The 22,951-nt window shown below is 40.1% G+C and overlaps 1 protein-coding gene across 1 annotated transcript; it reads left to right on the forward strand.

The window, feature by feature from the left end:
• Nucleotides 1-206: 206 nt before the first annotated feature.
• LOC121648880 lies at nt 207-17,592 on the forward strand. The gene is made up of 10 exons (XM_041999322.1): nt 207-688; nt 2,478-2,546; nt 2,918-3,052; nt 7,282-7,435; nt 9,328-9,434; nt 10,773-10,811; nt 13,162-13,200; nt 14,173-14,214; nt 15,780-15,921; nt 15,975-17,592. The coding sequence occupies exons 1-10, from the start codon at nt 623-625 to the stop codon at nt 16,025-16,027; spliced, it is 846 nt and encodes a 281-aa protein (XP_041855256.1). The 5' UTR covers nt 207-622; the 3' UTR covers nt 16,028-17,592.
• Nucleotides 17,593-22,951: the final 5,359 nt, after the last annotated feature.

The following is a 22,951-nucleotide window of genomic DNA, read 5'->3' on the forward strand; positions in this document are numbered from 1 at the left end:
ACAGCTTGAACACCAACTATGGTTTGAACATTGCAAAGCAATATTTTTTTGGAATATTGTCAAACGTCAGTTGTACATGAGATGTGCTATAGAAAATCAATTTGACTTGCCTAAAGTCTTTAAAAAGAGTTAGTCTGGTTACAGTGTATCCATCAGTTACAGCAACCATGATATTATTTTTTTACAACATCTTGTTTGGCCTGACTGTTGTCGAATTCCCAGGAGATGACGCTGGGTATTTTCCCACATGTCTGAGACAAGGGACAGATTGTCCAGCTTTAAGCTACATCTCCTGGTGCTTTCTTTAATTTTATTTATTTTACTTACTTGTATTAGGACAGCTAAATTGTGTTTAATTCCCTTGTTGTCTCAGATGCAATTAAATGTATTTGAACATCGCTGTCCATGCGTCCCAAACGTGCTAAAGGTAGGTGGTGCAGTTGCGGGCTGTTACATTGACGCACTGACGCATCAGGGAATCCGCGCAAGGATGAGCTGGTAAACATGAAGAGTGCCACGTTGGTCAGCCAATCATTGCGTCCGATCAACGATTGGCTGGCCTTCTTACACGGACATTTCCGCTCACAGTTCGAAGTGTAGAAAAAGACGTAGCAGCACAGATATGAAGGAGCGGGAGCTTATGCCAGAGCCAGACATAAGTCTGCAGGAAAACAAGGCGGAGATGGAGGTAAGAGTGAAAGAAGGCTAATAATATTTTTAATAAAACAAGGTTGAGTGAGAGGGGGTAAATGGAAAAGAGGAGAAAGACAAGGACTAGGTTTGGGAAAGTGGTGCGTGAATTAGCGTGAATGTGCAAGACCGTTGCAGTGCAAGGTTTCGCTTTAATTGTTTGGGAAAGTAATTACGTTGAGTTTTTAAGCAGAGTAGGCTATATTTGCAGCCAATTTCTGAATACAGTCTCGACGAAGAATCGATGGTTCATCCGCCATTAGCCTGCAGAAATTCACATTCGATGTGTAAGCAGTTAGTTCTAAGCAGGAAAATATCTCTTACCACACAGCGTGTCTATTAATAGCCATTCTGGAATGGAAAGAAGAATACATAAAAAATACCTACATCAACGGCTTTTTAGATGACACGTGCACATAACCGAGTTTTAAATTTGAGTTGCATTTGAGTTCATTGCCTGGGAAATCAAGCCCGAGCTGCAGAGCTAGCTTGCAGCGCGAATCGTTTGCTAGCAGATTACGATCTGCCCCAACACCGCTATAGACACAGTTTTATTATTATTATTATTATTATTATTTTATTATTATTATATTATTTTATTATTATTACATAATTAATCAATATAAATTACCCAATTTCAATTTTTATTAATTGTTTTTTTATGTTTTTATATATTTGGGCGCAATGTCCAATCCGATCCTGTCTCTGGGTTTCTGACGTCACAGGGAAGAACTTCTTGTGATATTAGAAACGCAGCGGCGGGAAAAATCACTTTTCATCTTTTCCCGGTGAAGTAAGGTAGGTTTGATCTTTCTTAAAAATGCTAACTTACACACATATGACCGTATTCGTAAAAATCTGTTTAAAAAAATAATAATAATTAGGATTTTTAAGGGGCATTAGCATTACAAAGAGAAAATAGCTTTTTTTTTTCTCCTGTATTAATGAAGTTTTTTGGCTAGTTTACTTTTCTGTGGGTTAGGTACAGCTCATAGGTTAAAAGCTTTTCTTTTTCCTTTCTTCCCTGGCAATGACCTGTTAAACAAGTCAATAGGTGTATGTAACAGTATTCGGTTATGTGCTGGTGTCTTGTAAAAAGTCTTGAGGCTTATTTGTGTTTCTATTCCAATTTTAGGATGGCATTAAGACAAGTGCTGTGGGAAAAGGCCCCTGAGCCATATGCGAAGCCCCCTCCGCTGCACTTGCGTGTGATAGACATCTGTGATATGGTCCGAGTCCTGTCCTGGGATTTTGTGAAAGGCCAGGCCATACCAAAAATGAGTAAAAATAACACCGTTGTGGCTGTCACCGATGGCACTACGGTAACAAAAATAACTCTCTTCGAAGAGTACCGGCACAAAATGGCAGTAGGCAAAACTTATTATGTGAAAAACTATGGGGTGAGGGGAACCAGCCCCCCCTATCACATCTTAATTTTGAAAGAGACAATGTTCTATAGGAGCTCACCTGTCGCTCTCACCGATGAGCTTGTTGAGGAGGGCAAAAAGCTCCTCAACCCTAAGTCCGTACTGACCCCAACCTCTGAGGCATCTAGAGGAAGGGGCTTCATTACGCTGGAGGGCTCTGTTCTAGAGGTAGGTTATGGAGCATTCAGAATAGTTTGAAAATAACACTTTTAGGTGGACTGATAGGCCTCCTCATAACGAGGCAACTTTCTTTCAGCATGCTGTGCCAGTTCTTTGGTTAAAAGAAATGAAATAGTAAATTACCTCTGTGTGTTTTTTTTTTTTTTTTTTTTTTTTTTTTTAAATTTTTTGTCTTTTTAGTTTACAGAAATTAAGGAGGTTACTGTTGGGAGAGAGCACGTGCCAATGAGGACAGTAAAGATCCAACAGGTATGTCGACTTATTATCTTTATAGAATAAGATAAAGTGACAAGAACAATGAAAGAAATGGGGAAGAAAGAGACTTGTGTTTAGTCAGGCTACTTAATGTACATCAGGGGTGCCCAAGTCCGGTCCTGGAGATCTACCATCCTGCAACTTTCAGATGCAGCCCTTCTCCAACACGCCTGGATCAAATGACTGGCTCGTTACCAGGCCTCTGCAGAGCTGAATGACATTCATATGACATCTGGTGGAAGCGTGCAGGAGAAGGGTTGCATCTGAAAGTTGTAGGATGGTAGATCTTGAGGACCCAACTTGGGCACCACTGATGTACAGTATTCACTGAAGGAAATGTTTGATATTAATTGATGACTTTTCAGGGCACTGACACAGCAACAGTGAGCCTCTGGAGGGAGGCAGCAACATTTCCGTTGCAATGTGGACTCCTAATTCGGATGAGCCATCTAAGACACAGCACCATCTATCTACAAACAACCAACTTTACGAAGATTGAGGTAATTTCTAGAATATTTAAGTTGAACATTGCAACACACACATCTCCTTTCTCCTCTGCTCACAGCTGATTCCTCACTTCGATTACATTTTTCCTGTTCTCTTTACCTCTACTCATCTCCTCTCATCTCCTTCCTCATCTCTCCTCTCATCACCTTACCTCTTATTATCACCTTTCCTCTCCTCATCACCTTAGCTCTCCTCATCACCTTTCCTCTCCTCACATCACCTTTCCTCTCCTCACATCACCTTTCCTCTCCTCATTAACTTACCTCTCCTCACATCTCCTTTCCTCTCCTTTCCTCTCCTCATCACCCTACCTCTCCTCACATCTCCTTTCCTCTCCTTTCCTCTCCTCATTAACTTACCTCTCCTCACATCACCTCTCCTTTCCTCTCCTCATCACCCTACCTCTCCTCACATCTCCTTTCCTCTCGTCATTAACTTACCTCTCCTCACTTCTCCTCACATCACCTTTCATCTCCTTTCCTCACCTTACATCTCCTCACATCTCCTTTCCTCTCATTAACTTACCTCTCCTCACATCTCCTCACATCTCCTTTGCTCTCATTACTTACCTCTCCTCACATCACCTCTCCTCTCCTTTCCTCTCCTCATCACCTTTCCTCTCCTCACATCACCTTTCCTCTCCTCATTATCTTACCTCTCCTCACATCACCTCTCCTCTCCTTTCCTCTCCTCATCACCTTTCCTCTCCTCACATCACCTTTCCTCTCCTCATTATCTTACCTCTCCTCACATCACCTTTCCTCTCCTCACATCACCTTTCCTCTCCTCATTATCTTACCTCTCCTCACATCACCTTTCCTCTCCTCACATCTCCTTTCCTCTCCTCATTACTTACCTCTCCTCACATCACCTCTCCTCTCCTTTCCTCTCCTCATCACCCTACCTCTCCTCACATCTCCTTTCCTCTCCTTTCCTCTCCTCATCACCCTACCTCTCCTCACATCTCCTTTCCTCTCCTCATTACTTACCTCTCCTCACATCACCTCTCCTCTCCTTTCCTCTCCTCATCACCCTACCTCTCCTCACATCTCCTTTCCTCTCGTCATTAACTTACCTCTCCTCACTTCTCCTCACATCACCTTCCTGTCCTCACATCTCCTTTCCTCTCCTCATTACTTACCTCTCCTCACATCACCTCTCCTCTCCTTTCCTCTCCTCATCACCTTTCCTCTCCTCACATCACCTTTCCTCTCCTCACATCACCTTTCCTCTCCTCATTACTTACCTCTCCTCACATCACCTCTCCTCTCCTTTCCTCTCCTCATCACCCTACCTCTCCTCACATCTCCTTTCCTCTCGTCATTAACTTACCTCTCCTCGCTTCTCCTCACATCACCTTTCCTGTCCTCACATCTCATTTCCTCTCATTACTTACCTCTCCTCATCACCTTACCTCTCCTCACATCTCCTTTCCTCTCGTCATTAACTTACCTCTCCTCACTTCTCCTCACATCACCTTTCATCTCCTTTCCTCACCTTACATCTCCTCACATCTCCTTTCCTCTCATTACTTACCTCTCCTCACATCACCTCTCCTTTCCTCTCCTCATCACCTTACCTCTCCTCACATCTCCTTTCATCTCCTCATTAACTTACCTCTCCTCACATCTCCTCACATCTCCTTTGCTCTCATTACTTACCTCTCCTCACATCACCTCTCCTCTCCTTTCCTCTCCTCATCACCTTTCCTCTCCTCACATCACCTTTCCTCTCCTCATTATCTTACCTCTCCTCACATCACCTCTCCTCTCCTTTCCTCTCCTCATCACCTTTCCTCTCCTCACATCACCTTTCCTCTCCTCATTATCTTACCTCTCCTCACATCACCTTTCCTCTCCTCACATCACCTTTCCTCTCCTCATTATCTTACCTCTCCTCACATCACCTTTCCTCTCCTCACATCTCCTTTCCTCTCCTCATTACTTACCTCTCCTCACATCACCTCTCCTCTCCTTTCCTCTCCTCATCACCCTACCTCTCCTCACATCTCCTTTCCTCTCCTTTCCTCTCCTCATTACTTACCTCTCCTCACATCACCTCTCCTCTCCTTTCCTCTCCTCATCACCCTACCTCTCCTCACATCTCCTTTCCTCACCTTACATCTCCTCACATCTCCTTTCCTCTCATTACTTACCTCTCCTCACATCACCTCTCCTTTCCTCTCCTCATCACCTTACCTCTCCTCACATCTCCTTTCATCTCCTCATTAACTTACCTCTCCTCACATCTCCTCACATCTCCTTTGCTCTCATTACTTACCTCTCCTCACATCACCTCTCCTCTCCTTTCCTCTCCTCATCACCTTTCCTCTCCTCACATCACCTTTCCTCTCCTCATTATCTTACCTCTCCTCACATCACCTCTCCTCTCCTTTCCTCTCCTCATCACCTTTCCTCTCCTCACATCACCTTTCCTCTCCTCATTATCTTACCTCTCCTCACATCACCTTTCCTCTCCTCACATCACCTTTCCTCTCCTCATTATCTTACCTCTCCTCACATCACCTTTCCTCTCCTCACATCTCCTTTCCTCTCCTCATTACTTACCTCTCCTCACATCACCTCTCCTCTCCTTTCCTCTCCTCATCACCCTACCTCTCCTCACATCTCCTTTCCTCTCCTTTCCTCTCCTCATTACTTACCTCTCCTCACATCACCTCTCCTCTCCTTTCCTCTCCTCATCACCCTACCTCTCCTCACATCTCCTTTCCTCTCGTCATTAACTTACCTCTCCTCACTTCTCCTCACATCACCTTTCCTGTCCTCACATCTCATTTCCTCTCATTACTTACCTCTCCTCATCACCTTACCTCTCCTCACATCTCCTTTCATCTCCTCATTAACTTACCTCTCCTCACATCTCCTCACATCTCCTTTGCTCTCCTCATCACCTTTCCTCTCCTCACATCTCCTTTCATCTCCTCATTAACTTACCTCTCCTCACATCTCCTCACATCTCCTTTGCTCTCCTCATCACCTTTCCTCTCCTCACATCACCTTTCCTCTCCTCACATCACCTTTCCTCTCCTCATTACTTACCTCTCCTCACATCACCTCTCCTCTCCTTTCCTCTCCTCATCACCTTTCCTCTCCTCACATCACCTTTCCTCTCCTCACATCACCTTTCCTCTCCTCATTACTTACCTCTCCTCACATCACCTCTCCTCTCCTTTCCTCTCCTCATCACCCTACCTCTCCTCACATCTCCTTTCCTCTCGTCATTAACTTACCTCTCCTCGCTTCTCCTCACATCACCTTTCCTGTCCTCACATCTCATTTCCTCTCATTACTTACCTCTCCTCATCACCTTACCTCTCCTCACATCTCCTTTCCTCTCGTCATTAACTTACCTCTCCTCACTTCTCCTCACATCACCTTTCATCTCCTTTCCTCACCTTACATCTCCTCACATCTCCTTTCCTCTCATTACTTACCTCTCCTCACATCACCTCTCCTCTCCTTTCCTCTCCTCATCACCTTACCTCTCCTCACATCTCCTCACATCTCCTTTCCTCTCAATACTTACCTCTCCTCACATCTCCTTTCCTCACCTTACATCTCCTCACATCACCTTTCCTCTCCTCATTACTTACCTCTCCTCACATCACCTCTACTCTCCTTTCCTCTCCTCATCACCCTACCTCTCCTCACATCTCCTTTCCTCTCCTCATTACTTACCTCTCCTCACATCACCTCTCCTCTCCTTTCCTCTCCTCATCACCCTACCTCTCCTCACATCTCCTTTCCTCTCATCATTAACTTACCTCTCCTCACTCCTCCTGACATCACCTTTCCTGTCATCACATCTCCTTTCCTCACCTTACATCTCCTCACATCTCCTTTCCTCTCCTCATTACTTACCTCTCCTCACTTCACCTCTCCTCTCCTTTCCTCTCCTCATCACCCTACCTCTCCTCACATCTCCTTTCCTCTCCTCATTACTTACCTCTCCTCACATCTCCTTTCCTCTCCTTTCCTCTCATTACTTACCTCTCCTCACATCACCTCTCCTCTCCTCTCCTTTCCTCTCCTCACATCTCCTTTCCTCTCCTCATCACCTGTCCTCTCCTCATTAACTTATCTCTCCTCCCATCACCTTACCTCTTCTTATCTCTCCTTTCATCACCTCCTCATCACCTTTCCTCTCCTCATCAACTTACCTCTCCTCATATCACCTAACCCCTACTTATCTATCCTGACAGATGGTGGAGGAAGACAAAGTAACTCTCACTGGTAAGGTCGAGGGGGTTTCGAGTTGCCAGGAGGATGACAACCTAAACATCGACTTCTCAGATGGAAGCGAGTTAGTAATTGCAAAGGCGTTATGGGAGCCATTGGAAGAGCAGTTTGAAAAAGGTGACCTGTTTCTGACCGTGGAGAGGGTTGGAACAAGGGTCACAGCTGTAAAGGCTGTTGAGAAAAAAAAATAGTTTAGTTTCAGTGAGCTGTATTTCTTTTTTTTATTTGTTCGTTCAATCATTCATTCATTCATTCGCTCATTCATTCCGTTCATTACATTCATTGTTCCATTCGCAAATTTATCTTCATTAATTGAACATTCTTGTTAGTTAGGGTTGTTTAGTTTGATTTATTTAATTTATTTTTCTAACCGCCAAGCAAAGCTGTTTATTTATTTATTTTTTTACTGTAATGGAAAATCTGTTTTAATGAACTGCATTTCTTTTTTACTGTATGTGTGTGTGTGTGTGTGTGTATTTATTTATTTATTTATTTATTTATTTATTTATTTATTTATTCATTCTTGTATTTTTCCAATAAAAAATTTGTCTTAATTGAACATTCTTGTTAGTTAGGGTTATTTAGTTTGATTTATTAATTTCTTTTTCTAACTGCCAAGCAAAGCTGTTTATTTATTTATTTTATTTTTTTTACTTTAATGGAAAATAAATCTGTTTTAAAAAAAACAAAAAAAAAAAAACAAAAGTAAAAAATAATAAAAAAAAAAATCTATGATGTTTCAATGAACTGCATTTCTTTTTTACTGTATGTATGTGTATGTGTGTGTGTGTGTGTGTATTTATTTATTTATTTATTTATTTATTTATTTATTTATTCATTCTTGTATTTTTCCAATAAAAAATTTGTCTTAATTGAACATTCTTGTTAGTTAGGGTTATTTAGTTTGATTTATTAATTTCTTTTTCTAACTGCCAAGCAAAGCTGTTTATTTATTTATTTTTTTACTTTAATGGAAAATAAATCTGTTTTTAAAAAAAAAAAAAAAAAAAAAAAAAAAGTAAAAAATAATTTAAAAAAAAAATCTATGATGTTTCAATGAACTGCATTTCTTTTTTTTTTTTTTACTGTATGTATGTATTTATGTATTTATATATTTTTTTAGATTTTTCCAATAAAAAATTTTGTCTTAATTGAACATTCTTGTTATAAATTATTCTGAAGATTTGATCTGTTTTGCTACAATTTAAAAAAAAAAAAAAAAAACTAAAGTTCTACTCAAAATTCAGTATATTTTTATTATAGAATACAAGATGATCAAGAGATGCTTCTGTTTTCACATGGCTGACAGAGATTAGTTGGGGTTGTTTAGTTTGATTTATCAATTTCTTGGTCTAACCGCCAAGCAAAGCAAAGTCACAAAGTAAATTATTTTAAAGATACAGGTAAATACCAGGTGTGGTCTGTGAGATCTGATGGGACGGTTTACTGGTTGGATTAAGTGGTTAAGATTGTGAAATGTAATGGAGGCATCCAATGTTAACTTGTTTTTTTTATATATATATATATACATCACAAAATATGTAATTGCAGGTCAACCAGCTTATAAAATGATGAAGGCTGGCCCAAATATTAGTATCATTCATATTAATTCTATGGTGTTCCTCTAATTAGTAAAAGATATGTAATATTAATAGCTTTATCTATCACTTGTGATGGAGTTATGGCTGCCTCATGTACCATAGCAATATTCATACATGAATAATATACAGTTTTCTTTGCAAAACCATTTAATGATAAAAATGATGGTTTAAAAATGTATTATCTTATCTACTAATTAATGCAACTATCAACATGTGAAACGTTGTTTTAAAGAGAAGTTCAAAGACTGAACAGTGTTCGGACACCTTATTGTGACTTTATTATCACATTGTAGTCATTCACATTACAGTAGTAATTGTATTAAATTTGTTTATATTATTCAGTCAGTGTTAGTTGTTAGTTAGTGGACTTATATGTTTAAGAACTTTATTTACTTATATTTTACACAGTTTGTAACCAAACACTGGAATTTCTTACTCCACCTAAACTAAACACCCTCCTTTCTACGAGACCGCGCCAGCTCCCGCCCCTCCCCTTCTGCTGGCTTCGGCAAACAGTGAGTAAGCGGCAATCTGTCTCTCGTGAAATTATTAATATTTTATCTATAAACAGCTGTAAACGTCCTCAGAAATGTCCTGAGATGTTGATGAACTATAAGCGAAGTAAAATCAGTCGAAGAACGGTCGAAATTAATTACTATTTTAACAGTTTTAATCGAAACGAACCGGAAGTACATCCATTTCGCTTCGTCACGCTAGCGGAGATTAATGGCTAATGTCCCTCGGTTAAATTATTCAGTTTATGAACTATAAACACGTTTAAGCATCTTCTAACGTGTCCAGTGTGTTGAATGGTAAACGATGTAAAATCAGCCAAACAATAATCGAAATTAGCCATATGAACAAGTATATTTTAACAGTTTGAAGCTAGCTAACCGTTCGCGTTGCTAACGCTAATGGACGCTAACGGCTAATTTTAATGTCATAAATATGTCTTCAGCTCTTGTTAAACTTCAGACGAATTCAAACAAACCAATGACCCACCAGATTTATTTATTCTTTAACCACAGTGACGAAGTTAAATGACATGGCTAATGGCAGATAGGGAGAAAGCAACCAAATTCATTACTATCCCATTCATAGTAACTGGTTTTGTACAGTAAGCTAGCGATTAGCATTATGCTAACCGCTAGCTGTCTGTTCATCCAGACCTGTAGATAATTAGGTGTGTTTTGTAAGGGATTCATATACAGTTAACTGCTAATGCTATCCAGCCTGGAGGGACTAATCAGTCAGAAAACTTTCGTTCTCAGTTAAAAGACTTAATATGCACAGCTGTAAAATTAATAATGTTATAACTGAGTTAACTACTAAGCTGACAGGGACCAAAACATGCAGAGATGAGATGTTTTTCTCTGGTGGCACAGACAGGTATGACATAGATAACTTAAGGACTCTACGGTCTAACTGCAGCTGTGTCTCACAGCTGTTTACTGTCTGTAAAGGTGAGACACACATCAAATTAACCAGATGAAAAATTAATTACTTGTATTTATTACTGATTTTATGTCCACATGACTTTTAACACACTACTCTACATATAAATTAAATGACTGCTTCAGTGAATTGTTTTTTTATGGCCAGGTCATTTTTCTGTAGGAACTGGTTTAGATCTGTTTGAACTGGATTATAATTCACCTGAACTGGACTGTATCATTAGAAATGCCCTGAGAGGACCTGCTCATTATATGGTGTGTTAGAAATTAGCTGCATTGAAGATTTTACAGTAAAATAAAATGGAAATGTGGTATCATCAGTATTATGTGTGTGTGCTGGAGTTCTGGCAGACTGACTCCTCTCAGCTCAGATAATAAACTGTTGATCTGTGTTTTCAGACTAGAGAGAGAAACTCCTGGTGGTTTATCGACTGTTTGGTAAGTACAGACTGATTCAAAGCAGTGGTTCTCACTGTTTAAAAAAATGTACATTAAAATAAATTTAGGCTGAGAAATGACTTAATAATCACCAGCACATTATTTATTAATACATATTGTAATAGCTGCAGCTATAAAACCAGCAACAGAAGAGATTTGTGTTCCTGACGTTCCTGAATCTAAAACAACCAGAAGAAACCACGGCTTTAAGCATTTTCATGTCATGTTATCAGGATTTTACAGTCATGTGAAGCAGACAGTCCTTCCTCTTACAGTTCACAGGTGTAATTTATCAGGACATAATGAGAAGTTATCTGCTCCTCGCCAGCTCTGAAAATGAAGTTAATACACCATCAGATAAGAAAATACACATCTCTAACCATGCTGTTATTTAATGAACAGAAACATGAAATCTGTTGAAGACCAAGTCACATCGATCCTGTCCTGATATATTAAACCTTAGAAATGAAAGAGTGGACTTTGTTTCACCAGGACTGTTAAATCCAGTGGATCATGATGGCCTGAATGGAGTTAAATATGATGGAAGAAATGTTCAGTTTAATGGATGATGTCTTCAGAGAAAAAATGTTCTGATCAATGAGCCTGTTTATGTTGTATGTTAGGATAATTTTTTGAGTCCTGCTATCACAAGCAAAACTACAAACCAGTGTAGATGTGGAAAACTCAGGGTGTGTGGTGGTCGGGAAGTTGACCAGGTATTTTATAAAGCCAACTGTCTCCAGAGAGCAGTAGATGATCTCACACTTAAAGTCTCTGTTTTTATCCACGTATTATCTCCCGAATTCAGCTTTCTTCTGGAAGAAAACCATGATTCTGGATTTTTTTAATGGCTGTTTTTGGTTTGCTGTGAAACATCCATCCATCCATCCATTATCTTGACCGCTTATTCCATTTCGGGTCGCGGGTGAGCTGGAGCCTATCCCAGCATTTTAACAGGTGAGAGGCAGGGTACACCCTGGACAGGTCACCAGTCTGTCGCAGGGCTGCTGTGAAACAACCCTTCCAAAATCTGAGCCAATAGAAACAGATGTAATATTGACATGACAAGCAGCTCAGAGTAACCAGACACAGTAACCAGTAATCAGAGTAACTAACACGTGTTGACTTTACAAAGTGAGACACGAGTCAGTAAATCCACCATCATGTGATCAGCAGGACTGACTCAGGCCTAAACTGTAGATTCACTTCTAAACTTAAACATGAAGATTTATCCTCTGACTCTCTGAGCTGAGCTTGTCCAGGTGATCTGCTGAAGCCAGACTCTCCTCACCTGGAGGAAACTCTGTCAGGTAACACAGACAGAACCACAATGAGACACCTGGATAAGCTTTGACTGACATTTCTGTTTCACAGCAAGCTGAAAACAAGCAGAGACAATCACAGATTACAGGTTTTTACTGAAGAAAGTTCAGTTTTAGGAGGAGAGCAGGATGTTTGTTCAGTCAGTCTGAGCAGGAACGGATCAGACGTGAAGCAGAATATACCTGGATGAAGGTGGAAGAGGAAGATAAATGATTCAGTTTTACTTTATCATCACATCTGGTGTTTGTTTTAAAAGCTGCTTTAGATTTCTGACATGACATTTAACTAGCGGTCATACAGACGTCTTCCTCCTCCGTCCAGGTGATGTTAGAGCAGCAGATTTAAACATTTCTTCTTCTCAGCTTTCTACATGTTAACACACTGTGTGCTTCCTGAACTCAGACCTGATCAGACTGGTCCAGTTCTCGGCTGCTGGCTGGATTTAACAGATATGAGGTCTCCCTCTGAGACTCTTTCAGCCATAAACACTGAATCAAGGAGCTGCATGGAGCTCTACAGTAGATCATTTCACTGCTTTGTTTACTTACAATCACACAGAAGAAATGTCTGACTTTACTGGACACTAATGAAAGCATCACAGGTTTTTTCTAGAAGAGTACAGACACGACTGTCCTCATCATGTCCAGTAAATAAGCTTCAGTGGCTCCTAAAGACACTCTGGCCTTTTTTAAAGATGATGAATCCTGTTTTATTTACCAGCAAACGTGATGTTATGGTTCTCAGGGACAAAATATAGAAAACATTCAGGTTAATTTAAGTGGAACTTCAGTTTTCTGCTGTTTGTAGAACAATATGATTATTGATTATTGTCATGGGTTTTTAGTTAAGTCATTGTTTCCCCAACAGTACACAGTATTAAAGTTTTAAACACAAACACACCAGCAGCTACAGTCCGGCAAACACAGGTTATCTTAGTAACTGAGAAGCTGTTTTACCTCCACAGCTGGTTACTGACTTTAACCAGAAGAGATGGATCTGGTAACTAACCTGTCGTCTCTTTTCTCAGGCTGAGAGATTGTTGGCTGCATCCTGTGCTTCTGCTGCGGTACGTATGATCATGTATGAAACATGCAATGTTCCTGTATTCTTACAGAACTCGTATCAGACGCCTCAGAGGAGAGTCAGTAAAGTTTAGATGAGTTCCTGTAAAGTGGAGGATTGAACATCTGTAGTGGAGCTGGACAGTTTTATCATCTTTCAGTGATTGTAGGAACACTGACATGTTAGCCACCATCAGCTCATACAGTCTCGTGTTCATCTGCTCATGTCTGTGCAGTTCAATCACATTCATGTTTCTTCTTAAACTACAATAATTAACTATAAACATTAATAATTAGTCCAGCAGCTTGTAGAGAACCAAGCAGCTTCCACCACAGATGTTCATGTTTCACATGTAAACAGATGTTTCTCTGAGGATCCTGACATGTTCCTGGAAAGCTTTTAGTTCAGAACATGTAGAACATCTACAGCTGTTATTTTACATCTGGACCATAAACACTTGGAGCCTCTGAGATGATGATCAGAGCTCCAGCCTCCAGTAAAACCAGTCAGGTGTCCACACTCAGCCAGTGGGACAGGATTGTGGTAAAGTTGTACTCAGACCTGTTCCTGCTACTTCCTGTTTACCTGCTGTCAATCATCCTGTCAGTGTGCAGCTGGTTAACATCCAGACCAGCAGACCTGGTCCTCTCAGACTGGATCCATGAACTGGAACATCCGTCATCGTACAATATGTTTCACAGCTGATCTGCTGCTGCTCTGCTTTCCTTCTGACCTCTGATCACTTCTGTATCGATCAGCAGCAGGACTGATGTCACCTTGTAGAAAGAGGACATGATATTTTTATCTTTGATCATGAAGCTTCCAGCCTCTGAATTGATCTTCTACCAGCAAGTTAAAGTCCAGAAAAGTGGATCAAAGCTCATCCTGTTGAGACCAGAGCAGAAGCAGTCAGCTGTGAGATCAGATGATCTGATGGTTTCTGGCAGTGAACTAACTCCTCTGTTTCTTCTATCAGACTCAGAGAGAACTGGTTCCACTTGGATTCCTGCTTTGTCTGGTAAGTGTTTATAGTAGATGGAGGTTGAGTCCATCACATGACTGAATGTAGGAGGTTTTAACATTTAAACCTTTTCATCCTGCTTAAGTTCAGTAAATATTGTTATTGATCAGAGCTGCTGACCAGGTGAGTTCCTACATACGTGTTAATAAAAACACATCTACAAACATTAAGCTGAAGTCAGACATGAGAGACGAGCTGTTCTACCTGTAAATGGATCAGACCTGGTCCAGCAGCAGTGGGCTGAGTCCACCAGTATAAAGCTGACAGTTTCCAGTTGGAACTTCCTGTTAGGTCCAGTTTAATGGATTTAATGACCACAGCCAGAAAGCAGCATGTGTTCATGTAATTATGACACTTTATTATGATCCGTGTGTTCCAGCTTCATCCTGGTTCCTACATTTAATAAATGAATCAGACCAATAAGCAGCTGCTGACTCTTCCTCTCAGACCACATCCAGGAGCTGAAACATGGATCATCATGTTACAGAACACCTGCAGCTCTGATGTTTTCTCTCTGCTCATTTATGATGTGTGATGGTCAGTTTAAGCTCTGTCATCAGTAACATGTAAACATGACGTCTCCATCTGAGTTAATCAGCTGTTGGATCAGGAGAGAGCAGGTGAGTCCTGTCAGCCAGAGGTGGGACTGGACCAGAACAGCTGGATTGTTCTGGTCTAGAAACTGCAGCTGCTCTGTGGTGAACTTGTTTCCTGGTCTGCATGACATCAGAGAAAGTCCAGATCTACTTTGACTAGAATCTGCAGTGATCACCTGTGTTTGGTTCTGGACTGATCTGGTTCATGTAGACCAGGACTACACAGTTTGGTCCTATGAGGGCAGCAGCCCTGCAGGTTTTATAAAGTCTCCCTGCTCCAACACACCTAACTGAGTTCTGGTGTTGGGTCCATGTCAGTAGTCTGGTGTGTTGGAGCAGGAAACACTGAAAACCTGCAGGACTGCAGCCTTCGTAGGCCTGAACCAGCAGCCCTGATGTAGAACAAGTCAGAGTCTGAGTGGGTTCTACGTTTCATGATGCCATTTATTTTCACACAAACCGCTGGAAGTAGTGCTGCACAGAGATTTATTAAACTTGGTTTTTCTTTCAGCTTTCTCTTCATTTGAAGATCTTGGATGTAATTTTAGATTTTTATGTGTAAAGTGGAAGATTGAACATCTGCCGCTTTCAGTCATTACAGACCCGCTACTAAACCCACAGCTTAATAAACCTACACATGGAGTTAGTTTCATGTGGCCTTTCTCAAACTGAAACAAGGAATGAGAAATATGATTTTGCCAGATAATATATATAGAAAAAAGTGCAAAACATCTTTCAGAACATTTACATAAAGATGTTTGTTAGAATCCTGATGCTAGTGAACCAAAGCTGCCTTTAAAAAACTACCCATCCTGATCTTACTGCAAACAGTTTTAAAAAAAAAAGAGTATTTTTAATAAGGAGACTTTGTTTTATATTTAAGATAGTTAAAGGGTCTCCAGATTATATTGTGTTTCATTGAGTTGAGTTAAACAATGTCTAATCAATGTTTTCTGTGTCTTCCAGGTGTCCTGGTGTCCTCCACCTCTCTTCCCCTCCCCATCTACCTCTATCATTATTGGACGCTCTATCTTTCCTGTCACTCTAGTGCATATCTATCTAATTATTGGACTCTATCTTGTATCCCATCTATCCCTGCTCTATCTAGGGCAACAAAGCCCACCCTCTATCTTGTATCCCATCTATCCCTGCTCTATCTAGGGCAACAAGGCCCACCCTCTATCTTGTATCCCATCTATCCCTGCTCTATCTAGGGCAACAAGGCCCACCCTCTGTCTTGTATCCCATCTATCCCTGCTCTATCTAGGGCAACAAGGCCCACCCTCTGTCTTGTATCCCATCTATCCCTGATCTGTCTAGGGCAACAAGGCCCACCACACATGAAACCTGTTTTTGAACCTTTTTACAAGAATTGATTGTTTGGAGATTGATTACAAGAAACTTGATATCTTATCTTCTGTCTTATTGGACTCTATTTTTGGACTTTCTGATATTTGCATATAAACTCTCAGCAGTGTAGAATTCCTGGTGAGATCTATCTGTTCTAATCCTGAGAGCATCTCCGCCCTCACGCTCTATCTCTCCGCTGTTCTGTCCTATCCTGCACCCTTGCACTTACAATTGGAAACAACTAATTTAACTAGAAAGCATTGCTATACATCATATACATTCAGATCTGACAAACATTTAACATTCAGTGGACCAAAGAAAAAACATTATTTTAAATATTATTCTGTACATTTGAAATAAAAACAAATTTACTACATACACAGAAAATTTGGATTGACTTCAGAGATCTTCCATACTTTATCATTTTGTTCATTTGATAGAGATCAGCTGTATTTATTGATCTCCCAATAACACATCTTTAATACAGTAATTTATAGTTCACTGTTGAGATAAATCTACAAAAATCCTAATTGGATTATAGTGAAACTCAGAGCACTATCATTTATCTCAGTTTGTTGCTGATCCTCATTCTGGACTAACTGAAGGTTTGTGGTCTGTAAGTATTTGTGTTGCACTCAGTTAAAGATTAATTTAAAGATTATTGGTGTTAAAATATATTCTTGAAATAAAAGTAAAAGATAACCGCTAAAAGTTCCTGGAGTGTGTTTATTTCCAGTGAATCAGCTGTTTCCGCTCCGGTGCTACTGCCACTCGACTCACTGCAGGTTTGTTAAAGTCGTGCTATAAAAGACCACATCCAGCATTGGAGAAGCAGTCTGCTGTCTGTCCTGAGCTGAACTGACGAGAGGAATCCAGACACCAGAAGTCATCTTCATCCTACGACCTCACTGCTGCTGCTGTGTTCCAGATTTGCTCATAAAACTCGATATAAAACAGTCACAGATCTGAATAGAGCTTAGTGTCATATCTAAAACATTAGATTCATACAGTTCAATCTATTGGCCAAACTAAGAGTAGCATAAAACCAAATAAGTAATCTGGTGTAACATCCGACGTAACTGATATCTATATATTTCTGGGTTTTGAATTCTTGTAAAACCTAGTTATAAATTGACTCCTGAGAAATACTGAGAATCCATATCTGATATTTTCTGTCTGCTAGTAAAAGTTACTGGTTTAGTTTAACAGATTGTAGCTAATTCATCTGTCAGATTAATTTTTGAAGATTTGAGGATTTCATAGATATTTTAAAGAACTTTGTTAATTGAAGATTTGAACAATATACATATTTTTGGGGCGTTCTTGCTTGACCACTTGCAGTGATTACACAACTTTTCCCTTTAAGAGTTAGTGCATATCAGATTAACAAGCGTAAACCTATTTGATTATTTACACCTATAAACTTTGTATCAAAACAGTTTTAGTAGTTTGGGGCCAACTGATACATACTAGCTGATTGTATAGCCTAAATACATTTTCTGGTATAATTACTTTTGAATAGTCTAGACAACAGTTTAAATAAGTGATCTGTATAATTTCAGATAACAGGATTTATATATCAATTCTTTTGCATATTTGAAATAAATTATCCAAGAACCACTGAACACTCGAGTAATTTCTACTAAAGTGTGTGGTAATTAAATACTGCTTCGATTCAGTATAAGTTGTACTGAGGTTCTTGGTCGGCTGAAATCTTGAGAAATTATTTTTCTTTAGTGTTTATTAAACGTGAGTTTGTGTTTGAGAAGACATTAAAGTGTAAACCTGTTAAGTGAGTAAACAAAGTATAGTTGAAGTATCAGAACTGAGTAAAACTCAAATCTGTTAGTTGTAACAGTACAAATAAAGTAAGGTTTGAGGTTTTGAAAAAACAAAAATGCCGAGAGCAAAACGTGGGTCTCAGTCTCAGAAGCGCAGATGGGAGAAGGCAAGAGAAGCTCGTGAACAAGCACAAGGTACCAGTTCTCAGAGCAGCAACCAGGTGTCCCAGACGGTGTCTTATGCTGATGCTGTAAAGAGAGGATCACACAGTGATGATGTTGGACAGACTTCTGATGGTCCCCAGGTAAACCAGAGTGTACCACAGCTGTCTCATGCTAAAATGCAGATTACCAACAGAGGCCAGAGCAGTTCTAGCGAACCACCAGTTCCTAAGGAGAACACTCTTATAAATACTGTCCAGAATGATCCCTCTAAAGAACAACAGGTAAACCAGAGTGTACCACATGTGTCTTATGCTGACATTGTAAAGAGAGGACATGATGCAGCCGGACCATCTCATTTACACACCATGACCGAGGAACCTGAACCATCTGTGACACGACTCTCTGCTTCATACAGTCAGGCTTCCTTCAAATATGGAAAAATGTCAAGGAATAAGCAATGTGTGGCAAACAGTTTGGTGTTTCTATCATATCTGCATGAGGATGAAAACATTACCAAACAAGATCTTAACCATGTTCTGGATAAAGGTGACGCAATGTACAGAGAGGTTCGAAAAAGGTTTAAAAACAGTACTTTCCTGGCAACTGACGAACTCCCAGATGAAGTGACAGCACGAAAGACTAAATATCATGTAAACATGACTCAGGAGTCTCATTATGGAACATATGGAGGTGGAGAGACTGTTCTAAGCCTTGAAGAAGGACTGAGTTGTTTGTTGTCTGATGTACAGTACGCACTGTTGCTAATAACAGGATTATGTGTTGGAGTTTTCCGAACTGAATCTGGAGAATATGGAATTTTTGACCCACATCGTCGAGATACAGATGGACTGCCAGTGCCATTAGACACACATACGTTTGCAAGTGCTGTAATGCTGAAATTCTCACGTCTGAGTGATTTGATTGACAGGATCATATTGTCCTACTCTGCGTTTATGCTAGCACCATCTACTCAGTATGAACTCAAGCCTGTGTCATTTTACACTGCAAACCCATCCAGCTCAAGAAATGTTGTGTTACAGACAGACTGCAGAACGCCAGCTGTTAATACACCGACTCTGTCACATGACGCTGTTGATAAATCACACAGATGTATACGCCATGATCGCTCTGAGAACATTTCACCAGAAATAACAGCTAACTCTAATGTGGTCGAACAACAGGGGATTGAAACTGCATCATTCCAAACACAGGATTCTCCAGTATGTCAATCAAACATGACAGCTCACGTGATGAACACTACAAGTGATCTTTCTGCTAACATAATGCAAAGCGTGTCTACTGATACCAGTATGCCATTACCTATGAGAGAAGATGAGGTTCCATTCTGTAATACCAATGTTGTACCAGAAGTAACAAGTGAATTCTCTTCATTTATTGCACATGTTGATCCTGTCCGTGATGCTGCTAATGATTTCTCTGATACTGTGTTACTGGAAATCTCCCAGAAACTAACAAAGTTGAGTAAAGATCAAAGGAGAAAAATGAAAAGGAGACTAATGATGACAGAAAAATGTAGACAAGAACAAGTTGATAAAAAACAGAAAGAGAGGCAAGAGAGATATCAAAAGAACCTTGATTTTAGACAGAAAAAAACTCAGTATATTAGAAATCAGTACAAATACAATCCTGAATTTAGAGACAGACAAAGATCATATGTCAGAAATTCCTTTAGAGAAAATGCTGAGTTCAGAGACAGACAAAGATCATACGTCACAAATTCCTACAGAGAAAATGCTGAATTTAGAGACAGACAAAGATCATACATCAGAAATTCCTACAGAGAAAATGCTGAATTTAGAGACAGACAAAGATCATACATCAGAAATTCCTATAGAGAAAATGCTGAATTTAGACAGAGACAGAAAGACTACATAAAGCATTGTTACAAACAAAAGGAGGTGTTTCGACAAAAACAAAAGACATACATCAGAAATAATTATAGACAAAGTGAAGCATTTCGAGAGAGACAGAAAACCTATGTCACCCAACGTTATGCAAATGACAGAGAATTCAGACTCAGACACAGACAGCTTATGAAAAAACGAATGAGAGACAGATACAATAACAACTGTTCTTTCAAGATGATCCATAACATCAGATGTGCAACAAGCATTAAAAGAAAATACAGACGGATGAACAGACAAACTCACAATGTAGAAACTGAACCAGAAAACAGAATCAATCCCATTGTAGAGCAGAACCAGATTGAGCCAGAAAACAGTTTAATCAATGAAGCAATATCTGTCTTCAGATCAAACATAAAAGCAGGTCCCACCTTTATTTGTTCTTCATGTGAAAAAGCATCTTTTCCCAACCAAGTCAAAGTTTGCAAAAGATCAAATTATAAGAAAAATCCAGATGTAGTTGCACAGTGCCTGACAGGAAAGTACGTTCATGTTTGTGATGAATCCTGTATAAATGAGCAGTGCTCTGTGCCCGATGAGAGAAAGAAAGAATGGGTTTGTCACACATGCCATGAACATCTTAAAAAGGGGAACATGCCAAGACTTTCTGCAGCAAATAACCTTCAACTCCGTAAGATTCCACCTGAACTGTGTGATCTAAACATCTTGGAGAGACATCTGATAGCAAAGTGCATACCGTTTGCTAAGATCATTCCTCTTCCTAAAGGCAGACAAAGACTCATACGTGGAAATGTGGTGTGTGTTCCATCAGAAGTTAATGAGACAATTAACATGCTGCCTAGACTACGTTCTGAGTCTCAAGTTTTACGAGTAAAGCTGAAAAGACGTCTGTCTTATAAAGGCCACCAGCTGTTTCAGTCTGTCACCTGGTCCAAACTTGTTCAAGCACTTATCAAACTGAAGCAGATCCATCCCCAGTATCAGGATATTACTATCCGAGATGAAGCTGAACTCTGTGATCCAACACTTCCTGATGCAGACGATGATGATGATGATGATGATGTAAGCATGGGAGAGGATGACTATGATGAAGCTGATTTAATGGAGATTGACATGATAGAGAAAGATGCACTGTGTGATGCAGAAAATGAGCCTGAACGTGATCAGGACATGCAGAGTGACACTGAACAGGAACACAGAGATGATGCAGAACCAGATGATCTACCAAATGGCGGTTTTGCTATAGAATCGTGTCTTCAGCCTGTTGACATATCAGATGAGATTCTCTGTTACACCGATAGCATCTACTGTGTTGCTCCAGCAGAAAGAAATGATCCAGTCAGCTTTTTCAAAACACCAAAACTCGAAGCCATAGCGTTTCCATGCCAATTTCCTACGGGTCAGAACACCATAGATGAAGCTCGAGAAACATATGTCACACCTAGTGGATATTTCAAGTCCAGACTTTTCCACATTGATGAGCGATTTGCTAGAGATCCTAATTATCTGTTCTTTGCACAATTTGTCACTGAAATTCACTTGGCCAATTCCAGCATGATGGTACAGTTGAGAAAAGGAAAGACTAAAACCAGAGATGGAAGACAAATAACCTCAGCCATGTTACAGGACAGAACAGAAGTTCAGAAGCTGGTGAGAAATAAAGATGCAGTCAGATTCATGATCCCACTAAGAGGAACTCCCGCATACTGGCAGAAAACCTCCAAAGACCTTTTTGCCATGATCAGACAGTTGGGAACTCCTACGTTCTTTCTGACTTTTTCTGCTGCTGAATTCAGATGGCCTGAAGTGATAACAGCTATAAAGAGACAGCAAGGTGAACACGTAGATTTTGAAGCTCTAAACTGGTCAGAAAAAAGTGAAATTCTCAGATCCAACCCTGTCACATCCATGCGTATGTTTGATAAGCGCATTGAAGCCCTGTTCAGAGACCTGCTTCTCTCTCCTTCACAACCTCTGGGAGAAATTATCGATTTTTTCTACAGACTAGAGTTCCAACACAGAGGAAGTCCACACATACATGGTCTTGTCTGGGTAAAGGATGCTGTAGAACTTGATGTAAATGACGATCAGACTATCTGTGATTTCATTGATAAATACATCTCAGCCCAACTGCCTAACCCAGACACACAACCTGAACTGTACAGGAAAGTGAGTGAGCTCCAGAAACACAGTAGGAACCACACAAGAACCTGTTTCAAGAGTGTAAACTCTGGTTGTCGGTTTGGTTTTCCAAAGCCGCCCTGCAGAAAAACCATGATTGTGAGACCTGATGAAGAAGGAGACATTAACGCTGCCAAAGAGAAACTGAAACCTCTCATGGACCTGCTTAATGAACCTGAAATTGCTTCCTTGACTTTACAACAGATCCTGGTTCGTTGCAACCTGACGCTGCAAGAATATGAAGGATGTCTTCATTTGATGAACAAAAAGATTGCCATCCACCTGAAACGTGATCCCAAAGACTGCTGGATTAATGGTTACAACCCACATCTGCTGAAAGCCTGGGATGCTAACATTGACGTTTCATATATTGTCAATGCTTATTCCTGTGTGGAGTATCTCTGTAAATATATTACAAAACAGGAGACAAATCTTTCAAACTACTTGACAGATATGTTACAGAACGCAGACAGAGATCATGTCAATGAGTGTGATGAGATGCGAGCCGTCATGCAAGCTTACTCAAAGAAAAGAGAAGTCAGTGCTCAGGAGTGTGTGACTCGTGCATGTGGAATAAAAATGAAAAAGTCTTCACGAAGCACAATTTTTGTTCCAACGGAAGAAAACTGCTGTAAAATGAGTCGTTCTATAGCATTCTTGGAGGAACTGCCACCAGAATCTTGTGACGTCTGGATGACAAGTTTGAATGACAAGTACAAAGCCAGACCAGAGAGACCAGAGTATGAGGAGATGTGTTTGGCTGATTTTGCTGCTA

This window comes from Melanotaenia boesemani, chromosome 2 (assembly GCF_017639745.1).
Source record: "Melanotaenia boesemani isolate fMelBoe1 chromosome 2, fMelBoe1.pri, whole genome shotgun sequence".
NCBI lineage: Eukaryota > Metazoa > Chordata > Actinopteri > Atheriniformes > Melanotaeniidae > Melanotaenia > Melanotaenia boesemani.

What these genes read in the sequence shown, in the direction of transcription:
- LOC121648880 (XM_041999322.1), top strand. Translation starts at nt 623, where the DNA reads ATGAAGGAGCGGGAGCTTATGCCAGAGCCAGACATAAGTCTGCAGGAA. An exon ending in TCTGCTGGCTTCGGCAAACA is followed by an intron (nt 9,435 to 10,772) that starts GTGAGTAAGCGG and finishes CTGTGTTTTCAG; the next exon opens with ACTAGAGAGAGAAACTCCTG. An exon ending in GGTGGTTTATCGACTGTTTG is followed by an intron (nt 10,812 to 13,161) that starts GTAAGTACAGAC and finishes CTCTTTTCTCAG; the next exon opens with GCTGAGAGATTGTTGGCTGC.